Source organism: Belonocnema kinseyi, chromosome 8 (genome assembly GCF_010883055.1).
Source record: "Belonocnema kinseyi isolate 2016_QV_RU_SX_M_011 chromosome 8, B_treatae_v1, whole genome shotgun sequence".
NCBI classification, from domain to species: Eukaryota; Metazoa; Arthropoda; class Insecta; order Hymenoptera; family Cynipidae; genus Belonocnema; species Belonocnema kinseyi.
This window is the reverse complement of record NC_046664.1, coordinates 81,448,636-81,470,153: the sequence shown is the minus strand read 5'-3', so window position 1 is coordinate 81,470,153 and position 21,518 is coordinate 81,448,636. Positions and strand designations below refer to the sequence as shown.

General features: G+C 35.8%; 1 protein-coding gene across 1 annotated transcript in view; it reads left to right on the top strand.

Moving 5' to 3' along the window:
* LOC117178780 overlaps nt 1-21,518 on the top strand; it is a 226,464-nt gene that overhangs the window by 91,363 nt on the left and 113,583 nt on the right. The window contains 29 exon segments of the mRNA XM_033370251.1: nt 4,447-4,502; nt 7,919-8,114; nt 8,444-8,548; nt 8,727-8,843; nt 8,984-9,231; nt 9,398-9,647; nt 9,918-10,160; nt 10,394-10,513; nt 10,657-10,790; nt 10,882-11,119; nt 11,216-11,338; nt 11,432-11,566; nt 11,650-11,883; nt 11,973-12,488; nt 12,689-12,874; nt 12,995-13,246; nt 13,324-13,755; nt 13,876-14,169; nt 14,261-14,509; nt 14,596-16,353; nt 16,459-17,596; nt 17,688-17,940; nt 18,033-18,494; nt 18,589-19,111; nt 19,186-19,380; nt 19,460-19,642; nt 19,734-20,378; nt 20,481-20,682; nt 20,782-20,957. Coding sequence (XP_033226142.1) covers nt 4,447-4,502; nt 7,919-8,114; nt 8,444-8,548; nt 8,727-8,843; nt 8,984-9,231; nt 9,398-9,647; nt 9,918-10,160; nt 10,394-10,513; nt 10,657-10,790; nt 10,882-11,119; nt 11,216-11,338; nt 11,432-11,566; nt 11,650-11,883; nt 11,973-12,488; nt 12,689-12,874; nt 12,995-13,246; nt 13,324-13,755; nt 13,876-14,169; nt 14,261-14,509; nt 14,596-16,353; nt 16,459-17,596; nt 17,688-17,940; nt 18,033-18,494; nt 18,589-19,111; nt 19,186-19,380; nt 19,460-19,642; nt 19,734-20,378; nt 20,481-20,682; nt 20,782-20,957 — 9,663 coding nt within the window.

Sequence of the window (21,518 nt, the reverse complement as noted above, 5' to 3'; positions counted from 1 at the left end):
TAAATCAATTTTTTCAATTAAAAATTAGACTATTTTATTTTTAGTAGAAATTTTATCGTTTTTAATTAAAAATTGAACGATATATTAAACAAATGAATAATTTAATCGAAAGTTGAGCTCCTAAACAGAAAATTAATTTTTTAGCACAAAAATTGCTCTTTTTTATTGAAAATTTAAGTATATGGTTAAAAGTTGAACGTTCTTTTTAAGAATTCATTTTTGTGGTTGAAAATTCAACTATTTGGTTAAAAATGTAACTGTTATTTTATAGAAAAATAATAACAATATTTTTAATGAATGAAATAAATTTAATATTTATTCATTTATATATAAATAAATTTATAATCATAATCTTAATGTTTGTTTATTTATAGTTACTTCGAATAATTATTGACAAATGAAATATGCGTGCTTCTGTGGCAGGAACCTCTGCAAGCCACAGCCACAGGAAATAATAATTCAATTATGAGTTACGAGTAACTACTGTAATAATGGTGGGCTATTTATTACATAATTAGAGGTAGTAACGCGAAATTAATATGTGGTTTTGACACTTTTCATTCTTTGGCTTTCTCAGCTTTAATATGAATTTTAATTTGATATAATAAACAATATTTGTTTAATTATCAACAAACACTAACCCTATATTATAATTAATAAACAATTTATTTATTCATATTAAAAGTTCAAAAAATAGTTAATAAATTGCCAAAATGATGAAAATAAACTTCAGTGTTTATTTAAACTGTTGTTCTTAACTTTATATTTTATAAAAATTCCTATTTATTTATTCCATAATACTATTTTTGACTGAAAGTTCATTCTTGTGGGTTAAAAAGTCGACTATTATGTTATTGGTTGAGGATTGACCTTTTTTTATTAAAAATTCTATTATTCAGTTGAAGTTATAAACTGATTTTTTTGTGGTTGGAAATTCAACTATACTTGGTTTAAAACTGTATTACTTTGTTAAAAATATATTTTATTTTTTGGATGAAGAATTACGATTTTAAATGAAAATTCATTGTTTTATGTTGGAAAATTAATTTTCTTAAACTAAAAGTTTAACTTTTCCAGTTTTTATTAAAAACTGATGTTTTCTAGTTGAGAATTCAACTATTGTTCAAAAATGGATTCTTTTTAGTAGAAAATTAATCTTCTAGGTTTGAAATTCATCTTTTTAATTAAGAATTTAACGATCTCGTTAAGAATGTATCTGTTTTCATTGAAAATTCAACTATTTGGTTGAAAGTTGAACTACTTGTTAAAGGTTTATTTCTTATCGTTAAAAATTAAAGTACTTGATCGAAAATTGAATTATTTTTTATTAAAGATTTATAATTTTACGCAAATTCATTTCTTGGGTTGAAATAGTTGGTTTTTGGTTTTATTCTTAGAAAATTAAAATTTTAAACTGAAAATTAAATTTTTTCTAATTCAACTATTCAGTTTAAAATTATTCTATTTTGGCTTAAAACTCAGTTTTTTGATTGATAGTAGAACTTTCTTGTTCAAAATCCCTTTTTTCTGTAGACAAATCAATTACTTGGTACAAAATCGAATCCCTTTGTTAAAAATTAATTTTTCTTTGTTTGTTAATGATTGACGATTTTAGTTCAACATTTATTTCTTGGGTTGAAATTGTTTTTTTTTTATTGGAAATTTCGATTAAAAATTAATTTCAAATTAATTTTTTAATAATAGTTCTTTTTTTGTTGTTGAATATTTATTATTTTAGTTGAAACCTCATTTCTCTGGTTAAAATTGTTTTTAAAAAGTCGTTGCTTTTTATTGGAAAATTAATTTTTTCAAACTGAACATTCCAATTATCCAGATTTTATTGAAAATTGACCTTTGTTAGCTGAAAATCCAATTGTTGTTAAAAAATGAGTTCTTTTTTTAGTACAAAATTAATCTTCTATGTTCAAACATGTTTTTTTTTTGTTCAAAATTTAATTGTTTAGTTGAAAATTTTTCTGTTTTGGTTGAAAATTGAACTATTTGGTTCAAAGTTGAACATTTTGGTTAAAAATTCATTTCAAATTCATTTTTTAATAATAATCCTTTTTTTTTAATATTTATTATTTTAGTTGTAATCCCATTTCTTGGGGTAAAATCGTTAAAAAAATTGTTGTTTTTTATTGAAAAATTAACTTTTTCAAACTGAACATTCAAATTTTCTAGGTTTTATTGAAAATTGACATTTTGTGAGTTGAAAATCCAAGTATTGTTCAAAAATTCGTCTTTTTCAGTAGAAAATTAATCTTCTATGTTCAAAATTGTTTTTTTTTTATTTTAAAATGTAATTGTTTAGTTGAAAACAAGTCTGTTTGGGTTGAAAATTGAACTATTTTGTTAAAAGTTGAACTACCTTTTTAACAATTTATTTATTGTAGTTTAAAGTTCAAATAGTTGGTAGAAAATTGAATTACCTTATACAAAATTCACTGATTTATTGGAAGATTTATGATTTTAGTTGAAAATTCATTTCTTGGCTTGCAGTTGTTGAAACCTCATTTTTTGTTGGAAAATTAATTTTTTCTCAACTAAAAATTAAACTTTTCCAACTTTTATTGAAAATTGATATTTTCTAGTTGAAAATCCAACTAATGTTAAAAAATCGTTCTTTTTTGTTCAAAATTTAATTGTTTAATTAAAAATTAGTCTATTGAGATTGATTTTTCAACTATGTGATTGCGAGTTCCAATTCCTTGTTAAAAATTAATTTCTTTCGTAAAAGATACATCTCTTTCGTAGAAACTTGAATAATTCCATGTTATTTTGGAAACTAATCTCTCTTTGTTGAACATTCAACTACAATAGAACCTCGATTATCCGAGGTAATGTAAGGAAGGAGATACCTCGGATAAGGGAAAACTCGGATAATACGGAAGAAGTACAAAATTCGGAAGACTTATCTATTTTTGATATATTTTTTTTTAATTTATGGTATAAAGCATTGTAACTAAAGTGGCTGAAGGAAGTCGGTAATAGAGCACTGTTTCAATCTACTCAATCATTTTTTAGCTGCAATATTGCCTCGGATAACGCGGCGTCTCGGATAACGCGGATAATTGAAGGCCGGATAATCGAGTTTATACTGTATTTGATTAAATATTCAATCATTTTGTTAAAAACTCATCTATTTTAACAAAAATGTAATCTATTTTTCCTAGAATGTTAGGAACTCAAATCATTTTAAATTCAATTCAATACAGCAATTTCGTTTGAAAGAATATACACCCCCCTACATTCCTGAAAAGAGTCCGAAATTCGAAAAATTTTAGACTTCACGAGAAACCTGCAACAATGCCGACATTCTTTAATAACAAATAACTCATAAAAATAAAAATCTTTTAAACCGTGCTTGTTCAAACAAAACAAAAAAAACAATGATAAAAGACAGTGGTAGAAACAGGTATGGGTGGAAACTGATGAAAAAACAAGCGGCCTTCGCAGAGGGCTTCGTATCGCAGCTGTGACTTTGTACTTACCTGTTGCCGGTGTTTGCTGGTGGTTGAGGAGGGTGCCGAAGAGAGGGGTGGAGGGGCAAGAGGGCCACAGGTGCATCGCACTCGCACGCCCTCCTTTATTACTCTACACATTCTCTCCTTCCTCCTTCCTCCTGATTCCACCAACTCCACCACATCAAAGCCTATATCAGCCTATCCTATCCGCTCTTCGTCCTCTCAACTCTAACCAACTCGTTTAGTCATTCCACCGCGAGAAAGAAACGTTCCCCCAGAACTTGATCAGAAACGCGATGTGATACCTCGAACAATGCCGGTTTCACTTGTCCCTAAAGACTTCCCAACATAATCATCATTAACATCAATTAACATTTTTCCCCCAAGTTTCTTTTTAATTTTTTATTTCAATTCCAAGATCCCTCTTCGTTTAAGGCTCGACGTTCTGGAAAAGACGGAAGTTTGTCAAGACAAGTTCAAGTTCATTTTTAACCGGCAACTCCGGTGCAGCTGTAGTTTTGTGATTAGATTAGTGCGATTGCTTCAATGTTTTCATTGCTGTGAGTGCTTCCATCTCGGATTTTTTTTTACCGCAGGGGATCTTCGTTTGAGTGTTTTCATTTCAGTGAGTGCTTCAATTTCAGTGCGCGAACTGGTAATTTAGAAAAGGAAATTAACAGTGAATTGTGCATAACTCAGAAGATCATTAAAGTGTTGGAATTAACGGAGAAGGAAGATATAAACAGTTTAATGTTCCTTTTAATGCAAGTGTCATTTAAACGCCGGCTGGAGAACATAGTTGTAAATGTGGGAATAATCTTATCAATGAGTGGGGAAAATATATAAACAATCATCTAAAAATTGTCTGCGATGAATAATAATTCATACACAAAACTATAAACGTGTGGCTGAGAAATTACCTGATGCAAAGAGGCAAATGGGACCGAGAGTTAATAGTGAACTTTTTTTGTTTTTGCAGCAAAGATGAAACATCTTTGGCCGGTGGTGGTGTGGATACTTTTTTCTTCGTGTCCAGTGAGTATCATTTTTGCACTATACTAGAATACTAGATCATAACCATTTTTATGGCGCGTAACGGTTCCAATTTGAAATTCCAAGTTCGTTACAGAGGGAGACGTCCCTCTGAAATTGACCACTTCCTTGACCACGAGCGAATCTGCTCTTTGATTTCACGGTACAAAGAACAGGAGAAACAGCTTTCTTTGCATATTCTATTATATGTTGCGGTTATTTTTTTTTCTTTTTTTTTTTTTGTAAAAATCTTATCTTTAATTTAGAACCGCACTACAGTTGGAAATTATTAACGCGGCTAGCGAGAAGGAAATTTAAAACTGATGACTATGATACACGATAAATCGATCGGAAATGGGACTACACTAAGAAAAAAGATTATTTGATTTAAAGAAATTTAGTACTAAATACGTCCAATCAAATATTGTTTGATCGAAAACAATTTTTCTTATTTCAAGAAATAATTTTTTTCAAATAGAAAACACTCTTTTGTTTTAAGCAAAATTTCTTTAGGTCAAAGAAATATTTCATTGGACGTATTCAGTACTAAATTTATTTCAATCAAGTAATATTTTGTCTTAGTGCAGGTATTTTTATTTTTATTTCTTTCTGAGGTTGATAAAACTTATGAAGACAATTTTTCTTATTTCAAAAAATAATGTTTTTCAAATAAAAAATACTCTTTTGTTTTAACCAATATTTCTTTAGGTCAAAGAAATATTTCATTGGACGTATTCAGTACTAAATTTATTTCAATCAAGTAATCTTTTTTCTCAGTGTAGGTATATAAATTGGTATTTCTGACTTTTCAGAGAGAATATATAATTCAAATTTTAAACAATTTAAATTACCTTTTTTTAAAATTTATTCATTTGTTAGAAACGGTCATCTTTTTGATTAAAATTTAAATTAATTGGACAAAAGTTTCAAGACTTTGTTCAAAATTTGTCCCTTTATTGGAAAATTTAATTATTTTGGTGAATAATTGAACTATTTTGTTGAAAATCCTTTTTTTTTTGGGTTAAATTGATTTGTTTTAATTTAAATTTTAACTATTCCATTTATTATTATAAATTTAGCTTTTTTAGTTAAAATTTCAATTATTTGATTGAAAATTCGTGTAATTTGTTGAAAATGTGTCTTTGGCCTAAAAATTATTTAAAATTAAATAACAATCAAATTATTACAATAAAAAAACGTTTGTACAAAGTAATCATCAACGTTTCGGCACTCATACAGAAATTAAGGCAACAAAAATTTTGAGCAGGTAAGAACAAAGACGAATTACGATTTTTTATTGAGAATTGATAATAACAAAAATATAAAATACGAAATAAAACAAGAAGGGGATTTGGTTAGTTTCTTTCTTCTTTTTTATTTTTTGTCAGCCAAAAATTATTTCTTTTCTTTTTTACTAAAATTTCGTTATCTTTTTTCAAATTAAGATATAGGAACATTTTATGGTGATTTTCCAAAACTGGTCATAGGATATATCATGTCAAAAGTAAAAATTTTTTTATTAAAAAATTTCCCTTATTCTGCATTTCGATTTTAACTTATGTTATGGGCCAAGAAAGTCTCAGAAAAAGTATAAAATTTATAGGACGTTTTTTTTAAAAATCTTTTCTTTAATTTAAGCCTAAAAAACTTAAGAAATTTTCACAGATAGTAAAGATATGAATAAAAATGTTTCATTTGTTATTTAAGTTGAAAGAGGTGAACAAAAATTTTAAAATTTTATTTCTTTCTCGATCTTTTTGTGGAATCGCGTGAAAGATATCTTGTTAAACTGAAGATTGTAAAATTAAATTTTTGATTTGTTATAAATAATTATTACAAACAAAGTCATTAAATACGGATTAATTAAAATTATCGTACCATTAATCGAAAGGCGTTTTTTTCGCTGTAGAATTCATTTTTAATAGCTATTATGTTCGAAAATATCTCCCCAGATTTTGGTCGAAAACAAAATTTTTTTGCAAAAGTTGTTAACAATGAAAATTTAATGTATCAACATGATCAATATTTTCTCGTGAACGGATAAACTAATTTTGACAATTCTTACGTTGAAATTTAAGTTAAAAGATGTTCGTTCCAGAAATCTTCCTTCTAAATATAAGAACGTTGAATTAGTTTAAAAAACTAATTACTATTCTTTTAAATATAGTTCAATTTTGTTATAAGCAATTGATATTTGTTTAACGAATTCAAAGTTTTTATATTCGGAAGAAAGATATAATAAGATATAATAATAACTTTTGAAAAAAATCATTTGTTTGCTACACGAAATCTAGAATCTTTTCGAACATTCAGGCTAATAAAAATTCTTTCTACAGCGAAAAAAGTGACTTTCGATTTACGGTGGCCTACTTCGGATAATTTGACCTAAACTAAAAATTCAATTTTGAATAAAAAAAACTGGTAAGAAGAAAATTCCAATTATTAAAAACAAATGCATGAAATAGGAACTTGAAGGTAAAATAAAAGAATCTGCTAAAAAGAACATTTTTCGTACCTAAGAGTATTCAATAAATCAAATTGTTTAGTATCATTTTTTATAAAAATATAAATGTTATTGCTTATCTATAAATCCCGTTGAAGTATACTTTTGAGGCTGAAAAAAATATTCTGCAACAATCGCATTTTCTATATGTAAAAAGTTGTTTATCAGAATTGTTTATAACAATTTGAAATGTTGTTCAGTTTCAATAGGTTGAGTTGAATTATTATTTTTGACATAAAAGTAAACACTTGCGGTGGAAAAACGAATTTTTGTTATCCAAAAACGCGAATTTAATGATTTTGTTATAATAATTGTTCATAACAACCAAAAATGTAATATTTCAATATTTTGGTTTCACTTTGTTACATTTAAAATAACGTATTCGAGGTGCGAACTTCGAATGGTCCTTATCCAGTTGCCATTCGTATGCATTCAATCTTGTTCATCAATTTGTTCATAACAATTAATAAAGTGAAAAATGTCATTTAAGACATTAATTACTGCGCTGTATTTTTCGAATGGCGAAATCGGCTAAAAAACTTAGATTCTGAAACTTTTTGAACTCTAATTTCCTACTTCGCCGCATTTGCACAGCAATCCTTGTCGCCTGAAACTTGACGCAGACACACTTGGATATTTTTAGTCATAAATCAGAAACTCCTAAACATTTCTGAAGATTTCTGGACTTCCGTTAAAGATAAGATTTTAAATGCTACTTCCTCTGAATAGTGTAGTTAATTTCCGACTATAGTATACACAATAATTGTGAAACAAAAACAGAAAACCCGTTCCAGATCGCTATTATATATTAATCTAAATCACTCTCCAGTCTCTAAAAGTTTTCGATTATTATTATTACGTTCACCTTGAACGTGATCCTTTCTTTCAATTTTAAACCAAATTTTTAATACCGCAGGCCGATTCACACAATGGATTCGGTCATGGATTGAAGAGAGAAGTGTTCTTTCTAAATCTGGAAGACGGATACTTTGGCTGTCAAATCAATAAATCGACAGACATCCTGCAGCTTTTAGAGCTGTCGAAACTCTGTGACAATCATGTAGATTGTTTTCAAGGAACAGATGAGCAGCGTACTAGGCTAAAGTGTACAGGTAAGAGAAAGCACGACTATTTGCCTAGACAGTCTTGACAAATGACCTAAAATCGAGACTAACTGATTTAAACGAGGCACTTTAGCCGTTATGATCTTATTAAATCAATTTAGATTGCTTCCAACATACATTTTCTTGAGTCTTAAGCAATCCTAATTTGCATTTCATTCAGACTTCATGACTGATTTCACTTACTATTCGTTCACGAATTGTTCAAAGAGATCTAAATCCCAATGTCTTCTATTTTTTCTTACATAACCTCTTACCAAATACTTAAAGAAAAGATTTAGTTCCTAAGTACCAATTTCGTGAACATTTTCCAATTTCAGACGACTGTACCAAAGAAGATGGAACCCCGTGTTCAAACGGAGTTTGCCTCGACTCAGTCTGTCACTGCAACGATGGCTTCGGAGGCTGCAATTGCCAAGTTCCAGGTTGGTACCAATGCCTGCGGTGCTTTTTGTATTGCAAGGAACAGAAATTACTTACCGATCATTATAGAGTTCAGAAAGACCCGTGGAGCACCACAAATCGGTCAAGACCTTAATATTAAAGTTCCGTTCAGAGGTTTAAGTTCACTGTTAACTGTTTATTCATGTTCATGTTTTGCAGATGAGAACGAGTGCAAGTACAGACCCTGTGATATTTTTGCTCACTGTACGAATACTCTTGGCAGCTATCAGTGTTCCTGTTTTCCTGGTTATCGCGGAGACGGATTCCATTGTGAAGGTACTAGCTTTTTAAGCAATTCAGTTGTTCTCGCTTTCACTGGATTATTTTCTCCAGAACATCCTGTTACTAAATCACCTAAAAACTTGGGCATTTTGTTTGAAGTGAACTTTTTACATGAATGATATCTTGAATTACAGATATAGATGAGTGTGAAAATCCAGCCATTGCTGCACGCTGCGTCGAAAATGCCGACTGCTGTAATTTGCCTTCGAATTTCCTATGCAAATGCAAACCGGGATTTACTGGCGACGGAGAAGTTCACTGCGAAGATGTGGACGAATGTGCGATACACGGTGCATGCGGAGAAAATACTCTGTGTCAGAATACACCTGGAAATTTCACGTGCACGTGTCAGCATGGATTCACGGGAGACCCATACAAAATTGTAAGTTTAAATTGAAGTTTAATCAATTTCAAGACAGTTTTCAATCCTTCTCAATCCTCTCCCAGCCGAATCAATCTGAAACCAATCGGGTATTCGAGGTGATTAGGAAAAGTGGAGTTTAATTCGTACATAAATTGATGCATAACAAAACTAATGTTTTTTACAGTGTACCGACATAAACGAATGTAACTACGACGGTGCTTGTGGAAGAGGTGCTTTGTGCATAAATTTGCCTGGAGAACACAAATGCGAGTGCCCTGAAGGATACGATGGAAACCCAGAAGATGAGTGTAGGGACATGGACGAATGTCTTCGAAGCCCCTGCGGACGATCGGCCTTATGCACGAATATGGATGGCAGTTTTCGTTGTGCTTGCCCCGAAGGAATGGAGGGAGACCCAATGCTAGGCTGTCATGGTAAGTCATACTTTCAGATGATAGAATCTTGATTTATACCTAACGCTGTACATAGTTTACTTCATGCTATGCTAATAAAGGAAAGGAAGTCGTTAATCTCGTTTATCATTACTAAAAGAGAATAACCAATAAAAGATAAATAATTATATCCTTGAGCAACATCTCATGATCTTGATATTGCTTTATTTAACTATATTCACAAAATAAGAGAAATAAATTTCAGCAGTAAATATTAAGGAATAGTAACATTTCAACTAACCACGCTAACAGATATAAACGAATGCGAGGGCAATCCCTGCGGTGCGGACTCGGAGTGTGTAAACAAGGAAGGTAGCTTCGAGTGCAGATGTCGATTGGGATACCAAATGGATTCCATCCACGGCTGTATCGATGTGAACGAATGTGTTCAGAAAAATCCCTGCGCTACTAATGCCAAATGTATCAACGTACCAGGAACATTTAAGTGCATATGCCCTCAAGGCTTTGTCGGCCAGGGGCTCACCCTTTGCGAAAGTCAGTTTCCTTTTAAATAAGCTTACTTTCAAGCCTTAAATGCAATCTTGTGAAATTATTCTGAAGTTATTTTTAAAATTCACTAGTTTTCTTCTAAGATAGTTCTATTAAGTCACAATAAAATCCATTTAAGGTTTAATCAATTGCGAAGATTGCGTTCAAGGGCTGATCTTATTCCTTCTTAATATTATCTAATAATTAACAGTCTGCTAACCTAATCAAAATATTAACAGATGTTAACGAATGTGAGAAAAATCCCTGTGGAGAAAATGCGGAGTGCACAGACACAAACGGCAGTTTCATTTGTAGCTGCAAGGCAGATTACACTGGTGACCCGTTTAAGGGATGCATTGGTTAGAACTTTACATACCCATTTTAAACATTTCTTTCATTTTTCATTTTAATATCATCCAAAATTCTCAATCTTGATTCTTCTACTGGAAGAAAATTTTTGTATACGTTGGCTGACTTTTGTTTATTTCATTTCAATGTATAGATATCGACGAGTGCACTGCATTTGAGAATCCGTGTGGAACCCATGCTATTTGTAAAAATTCAGTTCCTGGATATACATGTCTCTGTCCTCCAGGGTTTAGTGCAAATCCTAGTCCATCTGTTGCTTGTGATCAGGTATAACATAATTTTTCCCTTGGTATGTTGAATCTTACATTCGATTTCGAAATAATGTGTCCGAATTAAATGAAATAAATATCTTTTTAAGACTGATGTTGCGACTCTCTGTAAATCCAACTTCGACTGCGTCAACAACGCAGAATGCATTGAAGGTCAATGTTTCTGTAAAGATGGGTTTAAAGCACTCGGTGCTGAATGTGCAGATGAAGACGAATGCTTGAAAAATCCTTGTGGACCAAATTCTGTTTGCACTAATACAAGAGGGCACTTCCGCTGCGATTGTGAAACAGGCTTTATTGGAACACCACCGCACGCACCTTGCAAAGGTAAAGAGAAATTCTACTCAGTTTATTCCAGTTTTGATCAAAATGAACCTCAGAATGGTATTATCTTAATCCTCTCTAATTTTGATAATTTTATAGCTCCATGCGACGAAGTAACTTGTGGCGACCATGCATTCTGCAAAGCTGATGGTCAAGAAGCCTATTGTATTTGCGAAGATGGCTGGACATTCAATCCTAATGATATTGCAGCTGGATGCGTCGGTAAGATAACTTTGTAGTTTTAAATCTATGAATAGAATCCTTATTATGAAGTATTTATGAATTCTAGTTTAACTATTATTATTTCTCTTGCAGATATCAATGAATGTGATGCAGTAAACGGTCCATCTGGCCGGTGTGGTAAAAATGCAATTTGTACCAATTCTCCGGGCGGGTTCAGTTGTCAGTGTAAGCAAGGATACTCTGGAAATGCTTTTAAACAATGTTTAGGTAACGTTCAGTAAACCTTTTTTAAATTATCCTTCTCAAAAATTAGAAAAGAGAATTAAAAACTTCTTGTGTTTCTGTAACAGATATTGACGAATGTTCTCGATCAGATGCATGTGGACATGGAGCTACATGTACAAATAAAGAAGGCTCTTACACTTGCTCCTGTCCACCAGAAACTATTCCAGATCCAGATCCGTACATCAAATGTGTTGGAATTGTCACCTGTGAGGCCGATAATGACTGCCCTGGTAATGCCATATGCGATCCACAGAAACGTTGTCTGTGTCCAGAGCCCAACGTTGGAAACGATTGTAGACGTGAGTTACATTCGATCTTATACTATTTGAATATTTTGTTCACTTTATTTAGGAGAAAATTGTAAAATTGTCTTGTCTGGACTTTGTAGATCCTTGTGAAGACCTCTCATGTGGACCTAATGCTCACTGTATGCTACTTAATGACGTCGCTAGTTGTTTATGTAGCAATGGTTATACAGGAAAACCAGGCGTCAAAGGTGGATGCAAAGATATTGACGAATGCGCTGTAAATCCATGCCCGCCGGGTGCTATTTGCAATAACGAACCAGGAAGCTTTTCGTGCCAGTGCCCCAGCGGAATGACTGGGGATCCTTACAGCGGTGGATGTGAAAAATCACTATTACCCCATGTTTGTGGTCCTAACACACCTTGTCCAGTTGGAGAACAGTGTATTAAAGACGAATTTGTCGGAAGTAGTGTTTGTATCTGTCAAAGAGGATACACGCGAGATGCAGAGACTCAGAAGTGTAGAGACATTAATGAGTGTCTGGAACTTAGAGACAAGCCTGCTTGTGGAGTCAACGCCATCTGCAAAAATCTGCCTGGAAGTTACGAATGCCAATGTCCATCTGGATTTAATGGGAATCCGTTTTCGCTTTGTGAAGGTAAATTCAATTACCATTAATTATCTTAGTTAATAAGGCAGCGAGCACATAAATAGGAGCTAATTTAGAAAGCATATTTAGCTAAACAAGTATTTTGCACCTCGAAGAAAGTTGAACTTTAAATCCATCTATAAAGCGTGATAATTTACGTGCCAATAAGATATACCATCCAGCTAACAAATTATATTAATTATTTACAGAATGTAACAGCATCGAGTGCCAATGTCAACCACCTTATAAAATCGTAAATGGCAAGTGTATGTTGGCTGGTTGTTCTAAGGGTGAAACTTGTCCCGCTGGTGCTGAGTGTATTACGATAGCGGGTGGCGTCAGTTATTGCGCGTGCCCCAAAGGTTACAGCACTAAACCCGATGGATCTTGCGATGGTTAGTACATCATTCAAAATAGAATGTATTCTATATTTTGCAATCAATTATTGATCCTCTTTTCTTTATAATGATTTATTAATGTAATCTGATTTCTCATAATTATTTGTCTTTTTGCAGACATTAACGAGTGTATTGAAGGCCACCAAGTGTGCGGATACGGTGCTGAATGCATAAACTTACCTGGTTCTCATCAATGTGTTTGTCCGCGAGGATATGGTGGTGACCCGTACAATGGTCTCTGTGCCCCCGCTCAAAAGCGATGTACGAACGATAACGAATGTAAAGCTAACGAAAAGTGTGTACAGCCTGGTGAATGTGTCTGTCCACCGCCGTTTTACACTGATCCTATCGACGGAAATCTCTGTAAAAGTAAGTTAAAAGACAAAAGTTAGAATTTTTTCAAGTCGTAGAGACAGTTTAGCTGATAAGTCGAATACTGTTTACAGATCCTTGTGACCGGTTCCCATGTGGACTCAACGCAAAATGTACGCCTAGTGATCCACCGAGGTGTATGTGTGAAGCAGGATATGAAGGAGATCCTCAACATGGTTGTGTGGATGTCAACGAATGTAACAACAATCCTTGCGGTCGCGGAGCCTACTGTTTCAATATTAAAGGCGGTCATGTTTGTGAATGTCCTAGAGGCATGTCCGGTGATCCATATGGAGGCGGATGCTCTGGTGCAGCAGTGGCCAAACAAGAATGTTCCTCAAATGAACACTGTGAAAATTATTTAGCGTGCGTTCAAGGTAGTTGTGTCAACCCCTGTGACAATGTACCGTGTGGGCCAAATGCCTACTGTGAACCTGATAAACACGCTCCCTGGTGCCGCTGTGTTGTTGGATTTACGGAAGGCAAAAACAACGAATGTGTTTCTCGTGAGTATCCCTTTATATTATAAATATTGTAATTGCAACACTTATTCCTAATGTTTTGCCAAAAAGAATTGCTATTCGTTTACCAAAGGCTATATTTTTATTACAAATCTATTCTTTCAGAATGCGATGGTTACGTTTGTGGTACTGGAGCTCAGTGCATTGTTAGCTATGATGGGCCAACTTGCAAATGTATTGAAGGTTTCATGGGTAATCCATTCCCAGGAGGTCAGTGTGCGCCAGATATCTGTTCTCCAGAGATTCCATGTGCAGAACCCAGCGTGTGTATAAGTGGACGTTGTAAACGGCGCTGCGAAGGTGTGGTTTGTGGAATTGGTGCCAGCTGTGATCCTGTTAACAACAAATGTGTTTGCAACCCATACTTCGTAGGAAACCCAGATCTTCTTTGTATGCCACGTGAGTGTTATCGTAAAAACATCTCTAGTAAAAGAAAAAAAATTCTTCTCATCTTTTGAAGCTAATAAAAATGCATGCTTCTCCCATACAGCGGCACAAGCACCTCGTTGTGATCCAGCTTGTGGAACCAACGCACATTGCGAATACGGTCTTCCAGATTCTACATGTGTATGCAATCCTGGTACAAGTGGTAATCCCTATTACGGATGTGGAATTCAACAAAAATCTGATTGCTCCCAAGCTCTATGTGGAAAGGACGCCCACTGTAGCGCTGGACCAAACGCTGTTGAATGCCTCTGTCCACCAGGATTTGCTGGAAACCCATACATTCGATGTTTCGGTAGGCCCTTCCTCAATTAACCTTCGCTTACTTATTTTCAAATACTTAATACAATGTTGCTACAATATGAATGTTATATATTTTAGATATTGATGAATGTAACGGAAATGCTTGTGGCAACAATGCAGTCTGCATCAACACAATCGGAAGTTACGACTGTCGCTGTAAGGAAGGCTTCTTTGGAAATCCGTTCATAGCCTGTCAAGAATTGCAAATTGGACCTTGCACAGATCCTGCAACCTGTAGATGCAATTATGACATGCCTTGCCCTGGAGACTTCACATGTGTAAACGAGAGATGCATTGATAAGTGCACCGATGTACAGTGTGGCCCTAGATCCGCCTGTCAAGAAGGAGTCTGTATCTGTCCACCAGGATACATTGGAAATCCCAACGATTTGAGTAAAGGTTGTCATCCTCGAGGACATTGTTCAAACGATCTAGACTGCGAAACTCAACAGATTTGCTTCCAAGTAGGCAAGGGCGTGAGAAAGTGTGTAGATGCTTGCAGTAAACTCCAGTGCGGACCCAACGCACTTTGTGTGACGCAGAATCACGCATCCTCCTGTCTTTGCGTTGAAGGATACTTTGGTAACCCTAGTGACCTGAGGGATGGCTGTCAACCGAAAAAGTCTGTTATTCCTTCCTCCTGCAGCAGCAATGCCGACTGTAGATCGGGAAGCTTCTGTATTCTTGGCGATTCTGGAATTCGAGAATGTGCAGACCCTTGCAGCAATATCGCATGTGGTGCTAATCAGAGATGTGAAGCAGATGTAACTGGACATGGCACTTGTAAATGCTACGATTCATACGAATGGAATCCTGTTACATCTTCTTGTGAGAAACCATCTGTTCCGGACTGTATACACGACCAGGATTGTCATCCTAAGGCTGCATGTCGTCCAGATGCACTGGGAGTTCTGAAGTGTACCTCGCTTTGTGAAACTTTTACCTGCACCGTAAACTCTCAATGCATAGCTGATAATCATCAGGCTCATTGTGAATGTTTGCCAAGCTTCACTGGCAATCCGAATGATCGGTATGGCTGCCAGAGTACTCGTAAGGATCAATGCACGACTGATACAGACTGTCTTGAAGATCATACTTGTAGATCGTCTCCAGAAGGCGTTTTAACCTGTCAACCCGTTTGTAATTTTGTCTCTTGCGGTCCTAACGCGCTCTGTGTCGTGAATAATCACGTGGCGAATTGCGAATGCCCTCCTGGTCTTTACGCCGGTGATCCAAATGATTCTACAAACGGTTGTAAGGCAGTTCCCTGTGTTTATAATATCGACTGTCCTCCAACTCAACTTTGCAATAGACTTGAACACAAGTGTTATGACGTTTGCGATAAGAGCGCTTGCGGGGAAAACGCGGTTTGTATTGCTGATGATCATAAGGCCATCTGCCAATGTCCTCCGGGTTTCAAAGCTAATCCCTTGCCAGATGTAGAGTGCGTTGCTGTTGCAGCTTGCTCACCCAATCCGTGTCATCCATCGGCAATTTGTATCGCTGGTGCCTCAAGTAATCCAGTTTGTCAATGTCCAACTAATCACGTCGGGGATCCATACGGTTCGGGTTGTCAAGAAGAAGGTGAATGTAGTAGTAATAAAAATTGCCCGGTCAATTCTGTCTGTCAAAATCATCGTTGCATTAATCCATGCGAGAACGCCTGCGGTCCAAACACTTTGTGTGAGATCATCAACGGAGAACCGATCTGCAGGTGCGTTCACAAATTTGAACCTTCGACTAAAGGAGTGCAAGACGGTTGTGTCAGAGCCTTCAACTATTGTTCGATAGATGCAGAATGCGAAAATGGGATCTGCCTTGACGGACAGTGTAGAGGTAATTTAAAAGTTTTAATTTATATTTTATTACTTTCACAAAGTTTTCGAAAGCTTTAATATTGAGAATATGCTCATTAATATATTCCCTGATTATTATTTACAGCTGTATGTCGTTCAGCCAGCGATTGTGCCGATGGAGAGAAATGCATCAATAACAAATGTGCTGTCTCTTGCGTTTCGCATAATCAATGTCAAAATGATCAAGCATGTGTCAACAATATCTGCATGTTGGGTTGTAGAAGCAGTAGAAACTGTCAATCGGAAGAATCTTGTATAAACAACAAATGTCAAGATCCCTGCCTACGTGAAAATGTCTGCGGTTCTAATGCCGTTTGCAGCTGCCAAGATCACAGAACTATCTGCGCTTGTCCGGAAGGATTCCAAGGAAATCCTACACCTCAGCAGGGTTGTGTTAGAATACCAAGCCCATGCGGTCCTGTAGGGAGCTGTCCAAATCAACACGTCTGCATTTCCAACCTATGTCAATGCCAATGTAAAGAACAAAGTAATTGTGCACAAGGAGAGCGCTGTAAAAATGGATTATGCGCAAAAATATGCTATGGAGACAGTAATTGCTTGCCTGGTGAGTTGTGCATTGAAGGAAACTGTGAAGTGGGTTGCACTTCCGATTCTGGATGTAGCGAAGGCCAAATCTGCATTAATCACAAGTGCAGATGTGGCCAAGGTTTCATCGCTGGTCCTGAAAAGTGCCTCGATATCAACGAATGTGAAGAACATCCTTGCCATCCTACCGCTGAATGTGTTAATACTCCAGGATCATACCGCTGTTTATGTCAACCAGGAACAGCTGGCGATCCAGTCGTCTCAGGGTGCTTGATACCGCATCGTTGTGTTGCAGATAATAACTGCCCGGATTCTCTGTCCTGTGTGCAGAATAATTGCACTGATCCATGCTCACGTGTGGATTGTGGAGTGAACACAATTTGTTCTGTCATTGATCACGCAGCTGCTTGTCAGTGTCAACCTGGTTACATTGGAGATGCATCTGGATGTTTTAAAGTCGAATGTCTATCGAATAACGATTGTCCTATTGATAAATACTGCAACCAAGATGTGAACAAATGCACAAGTCCTTGCAATCAACTCAACTGCGGATATGGTAACTGCGTTGCTATTGACCATGTTGGCACATGCAAATGCTATCCTGGATTTACACTTGCTGGTGATACCTGTCTGGATGTGGATGAATGCTTGCAGAATCCTTGTCATGCAACAGCAATGTAAGTGTCTGATAAGTCCTAATTGTAATGGGATTCATCCTTGATTAGGAATTGTGAAGTTTCTTATGCTTGAATTATTTTTTGATTTCAGTTGCCAAAATATAGAAGGATCATTTACGTGCACCTGTCCGCAAGGTTTAGTTGGTGATCCGTTAAAGAATGGTTGCAAGCAACCTGGGGACTGTTTTACTGACACAGATTGTCCAAATTCTGCAGCTTGTATAGACAATACTTGTCGTGACCCATGCAGCAGACCTTCTGTCTGTGGACGCAAGGCCCAATGCTTGGCTAAAGACCACATACCACATTGTAGATGTCCTGGACAAACAACGGGAGACCCACAGGTAAGAAGAATTCCCTTTAGAAGTGCTATATGCAAAAAATTTTAGTAACCAGTAGTTAAAAATTATAATATCAACATCTTCTCTGCTTTAAGGTGGAATGTATTCACCTGGAATGTAACTACCATAGCGATTGTGGTCCATCGAGATCTTGCTTTGATCACAAATGTGTGGATCCTTGTTCCGTGCCAAACGTCTGCGGTCCACGCGCAGATTGTTCTCCACTTAACCACAGTGCAGTTTGTGCTTGTCAGCCTGGACACACCGGAGATCCAAATCTTGGCTGCACTCCAGTTCAATATTGTAAAGGTGATCATCAATGTTCTGCTGGTTCATCTTGTAACGGGGGAATCTGCACTTCCCTTTGTACCAATACACGGGACTGCATTGGAGACCAATTATGCATCAATGGTCTATGTCAACCGACCTGCAGAAATAATTCTACCTGTCCCGATTACCAGTTTTGCTTGAACAACATTTGCGTCCAAGAATTACGCTGTCTTTCTGACAATGACTGTGCTTACTTTGAGAAGTGTGTTAAGAACAATATTGGACAAGTAAGTGTTGATGTTAATGTTGCTGGTACTTAATTGATTACTGGTTTTCCCAGAAAATAAATTCCTAATATTAAAAATTAAACACCTTTTTCAGGCTGAATGTCAAAGAGTATGTAACGTTGCTTTCTGCGGCCGTAATGCGCTCTGCGACGCAGAAGATCACAGAGCTCAATGTTCTTGCGAACCCGGATTCTTTGGAGATCCAAATGACGATAAGATTGGATGTCAACCAGTTGAATGTGAAACTAGTGAACAGTGTTCAGAAGAAAAAATCTGTGACGAACACAAATGCAGAATTGCTTGTCTCGCTCACAATCCTTGTGGAGTCAATGCTCTTTGTACAACCGAACGACACGTGCAGATATGTTCTTGTCAACCTGGCTACACTGGCGATCCCAAAATTGAATGCAAACTTATCGACTTCTGTGCTAATATACCTTGTGCACCTGGAGCAGTTTGTGAAAACTCTAGAGGATCGTTCAAGTGTTACTGTAAAGAAGGAAGGGTGGGAGATCCTTATAACGGCGGTTGCAAACAACCTGTCGAATGCCTGGACAATGAAGATTGTCCAGAAACAGCTAACTGCATTAATGTCAACAATGTTCCAAAGTGTCATGGTACGTGTACTGTTTTTAAGGAATTTATTACTTCCCTAAATAGAAATTCTAACACAATTTATTCACTTTTTTAGATGTATGTGCTCGTATCCAATGCGGTCCAAACGCAGAATGTACTGCTTCCCACCATACCGGTTCCTGCCATTGTCAACCAGGTTACGAAGGACAGGCTAACGAATTAAGTATCGGTTGTCGACCAACACCAGTTTCCTGCACATCGTCTACAGAATGCAGTTTGAATACATATTGTTACGAAAGCCTTTGTCGACGTAAGATTTTTTTATCAAATTAATACATTATAAAGGTTCTGGCCAGCAACTGTAACAATAATTAAACTTATGCCTATAGCCTCATGCCAATCGGACGGAGAATGTAACTTATCAGATGTCTGTCTAAATGGTCAATGTCTGGATCCATGTAATATCAGATCATCCTGTGGTATTAACGCTGAATGCAGGGTTCGAAGTCACCTAAAGCATTGCAGTTGTCCTCCAGGTTTTACTGGAAATTCAGAAGTAGAGTGTGTGAGACGTAAGTTATTCATTAAAGTTAAATCATAAAATAACGGCTTATGATTTGCACTCTTATACATTTACATTTAAATACAATTAATAATTTATAGTGCCAGTCTCATGCAGAGAGACAAACGAGTGCAATGTAGGGAATACTTGCCGAGACAACGTCTGTTTACCAGTGTGTCAAGTAGACAACGAATGTGCCTTTAACGAAAAATGTGTCGGAGGCAACTGTTTGCTAACATGCAGATTAGACAATGATTGCTTCCTCGGTCACATTTGTTTGCACAACATGTGTACTTTCGGTTGCCGAGCTGATGAAGACTGCAATGCAAATGAGGCCTGTCTCGGAAACAAATGTGCAAATCCTTGCGAAGTCACTCCATGTGGTCCAAACTCTAAATGCACTGTTATTAACCAGCGGGCTTCCTGCTCTTGTCCACCAGATTTCATACCTAACCCTACAGCTAAAGTCGCATGCTTACGCTCTCCAGGTCCATCGTGTACAGCAAATAGAGATTGCCTGCAAGGAACAACTTGCATGTCCGGAATATGCACTCCAGTGTGTTCATCAAATGTTAACTGTCTGAGCAATGAGCGTTGTGATTCATTGGGAGTTTGTAGATCGCTGTGCAGGAGAGACGAAGATTGCCAGAGTGGAGAGATTTGCGAAGGATTGGTGTGTTTGAGTGGATGTCGAGCCGATGTAGAGTGTCAAGAGAATTTAGCTTGCATAAACAACCAGTGCATAGGTGAGCTATTAATTGCACACTAAGTACATAAATTTTTGGCCAATATGAGGAACTTAGAAAATATTGTTATCAATACTTACTTCGATTTGTATTATTTTCCAGACCCATGCAGTTTGCCAAGTGCCTGTGGTATTAATGCTCAATGTTCGGTTGTTAATCACTGGAAACAATGCAGCTGTCCCGATCCATTAATAGGGGACCCCCTCATAAACTGCAGACAATCATTCCTTCCTTGTTCATCAGCTTCCGAATGTTTGCCTGGACAAACTTGCTATGGTAGATCGTGTTACTCCACATGTCGTAGGTATGTTCTTAAACAAGGGATTACAAACTTATCAATCATTTTCATTAAGCAGTAAATGAGATTTTTTAACATTTAAATATTTAAATTATATGTATTCAGTGATGCAAACTGTTTGAACGATGAACGATGTGATGGTGGATTGTGTAAGGGAATATGTAATACCGATGATCAATGTTCAGCGAATCAAATCTGTGAGAATCGTTTGTGTGACATTGGATGTCGCAGTGACAACACCTGTCCCTCTGATGAATCTTGCTTGAACAACAGATGCAAAAGTGAGTACTATCCTACCGAAAGAAATCTCTGAGTTTTCTTTAGCGAAATAGCGTAGCCCATTTGAGTCTATAGACAAAGTCGATTTGAAACAAAATAGTCTCGGAGATAGTTTGAGAGATTTGGGTCCTTTTCAAGATCCTTTTAGTGATCCTTTTAAGAGTGGTGCGACGGTAATATAATGCTACTTTAGTATTCGTGACGTACCGGGTTGTTGTCTTTTTTGGCGTATCTCATTCCATTTACGAGAAACGTTCTATTAATTCCAATTTTAAGCATTAAAAAAAAGTTAGATATCTGAAGTCATCGAAACCCGTAGATTCCGAATTATTATGTTTTAGGCTGTTAACTATGAAATTAAAAAAAATCTACTCCTAAATTTTGATCCCAAAGCTTAACAAAGGAGCCTTGAGTGTCTAATACTCTATTGAGATAGTCTCTCTGCTTGTTATTTATGATATTATTCTTATTTCAATTTCGGAAAGGACATTTTTAAGCCTACAGACCATTCAAACGAGCTTCCTGGACCTTTAAAAATATCTACCTGAGTGCCTGCGGAGAAT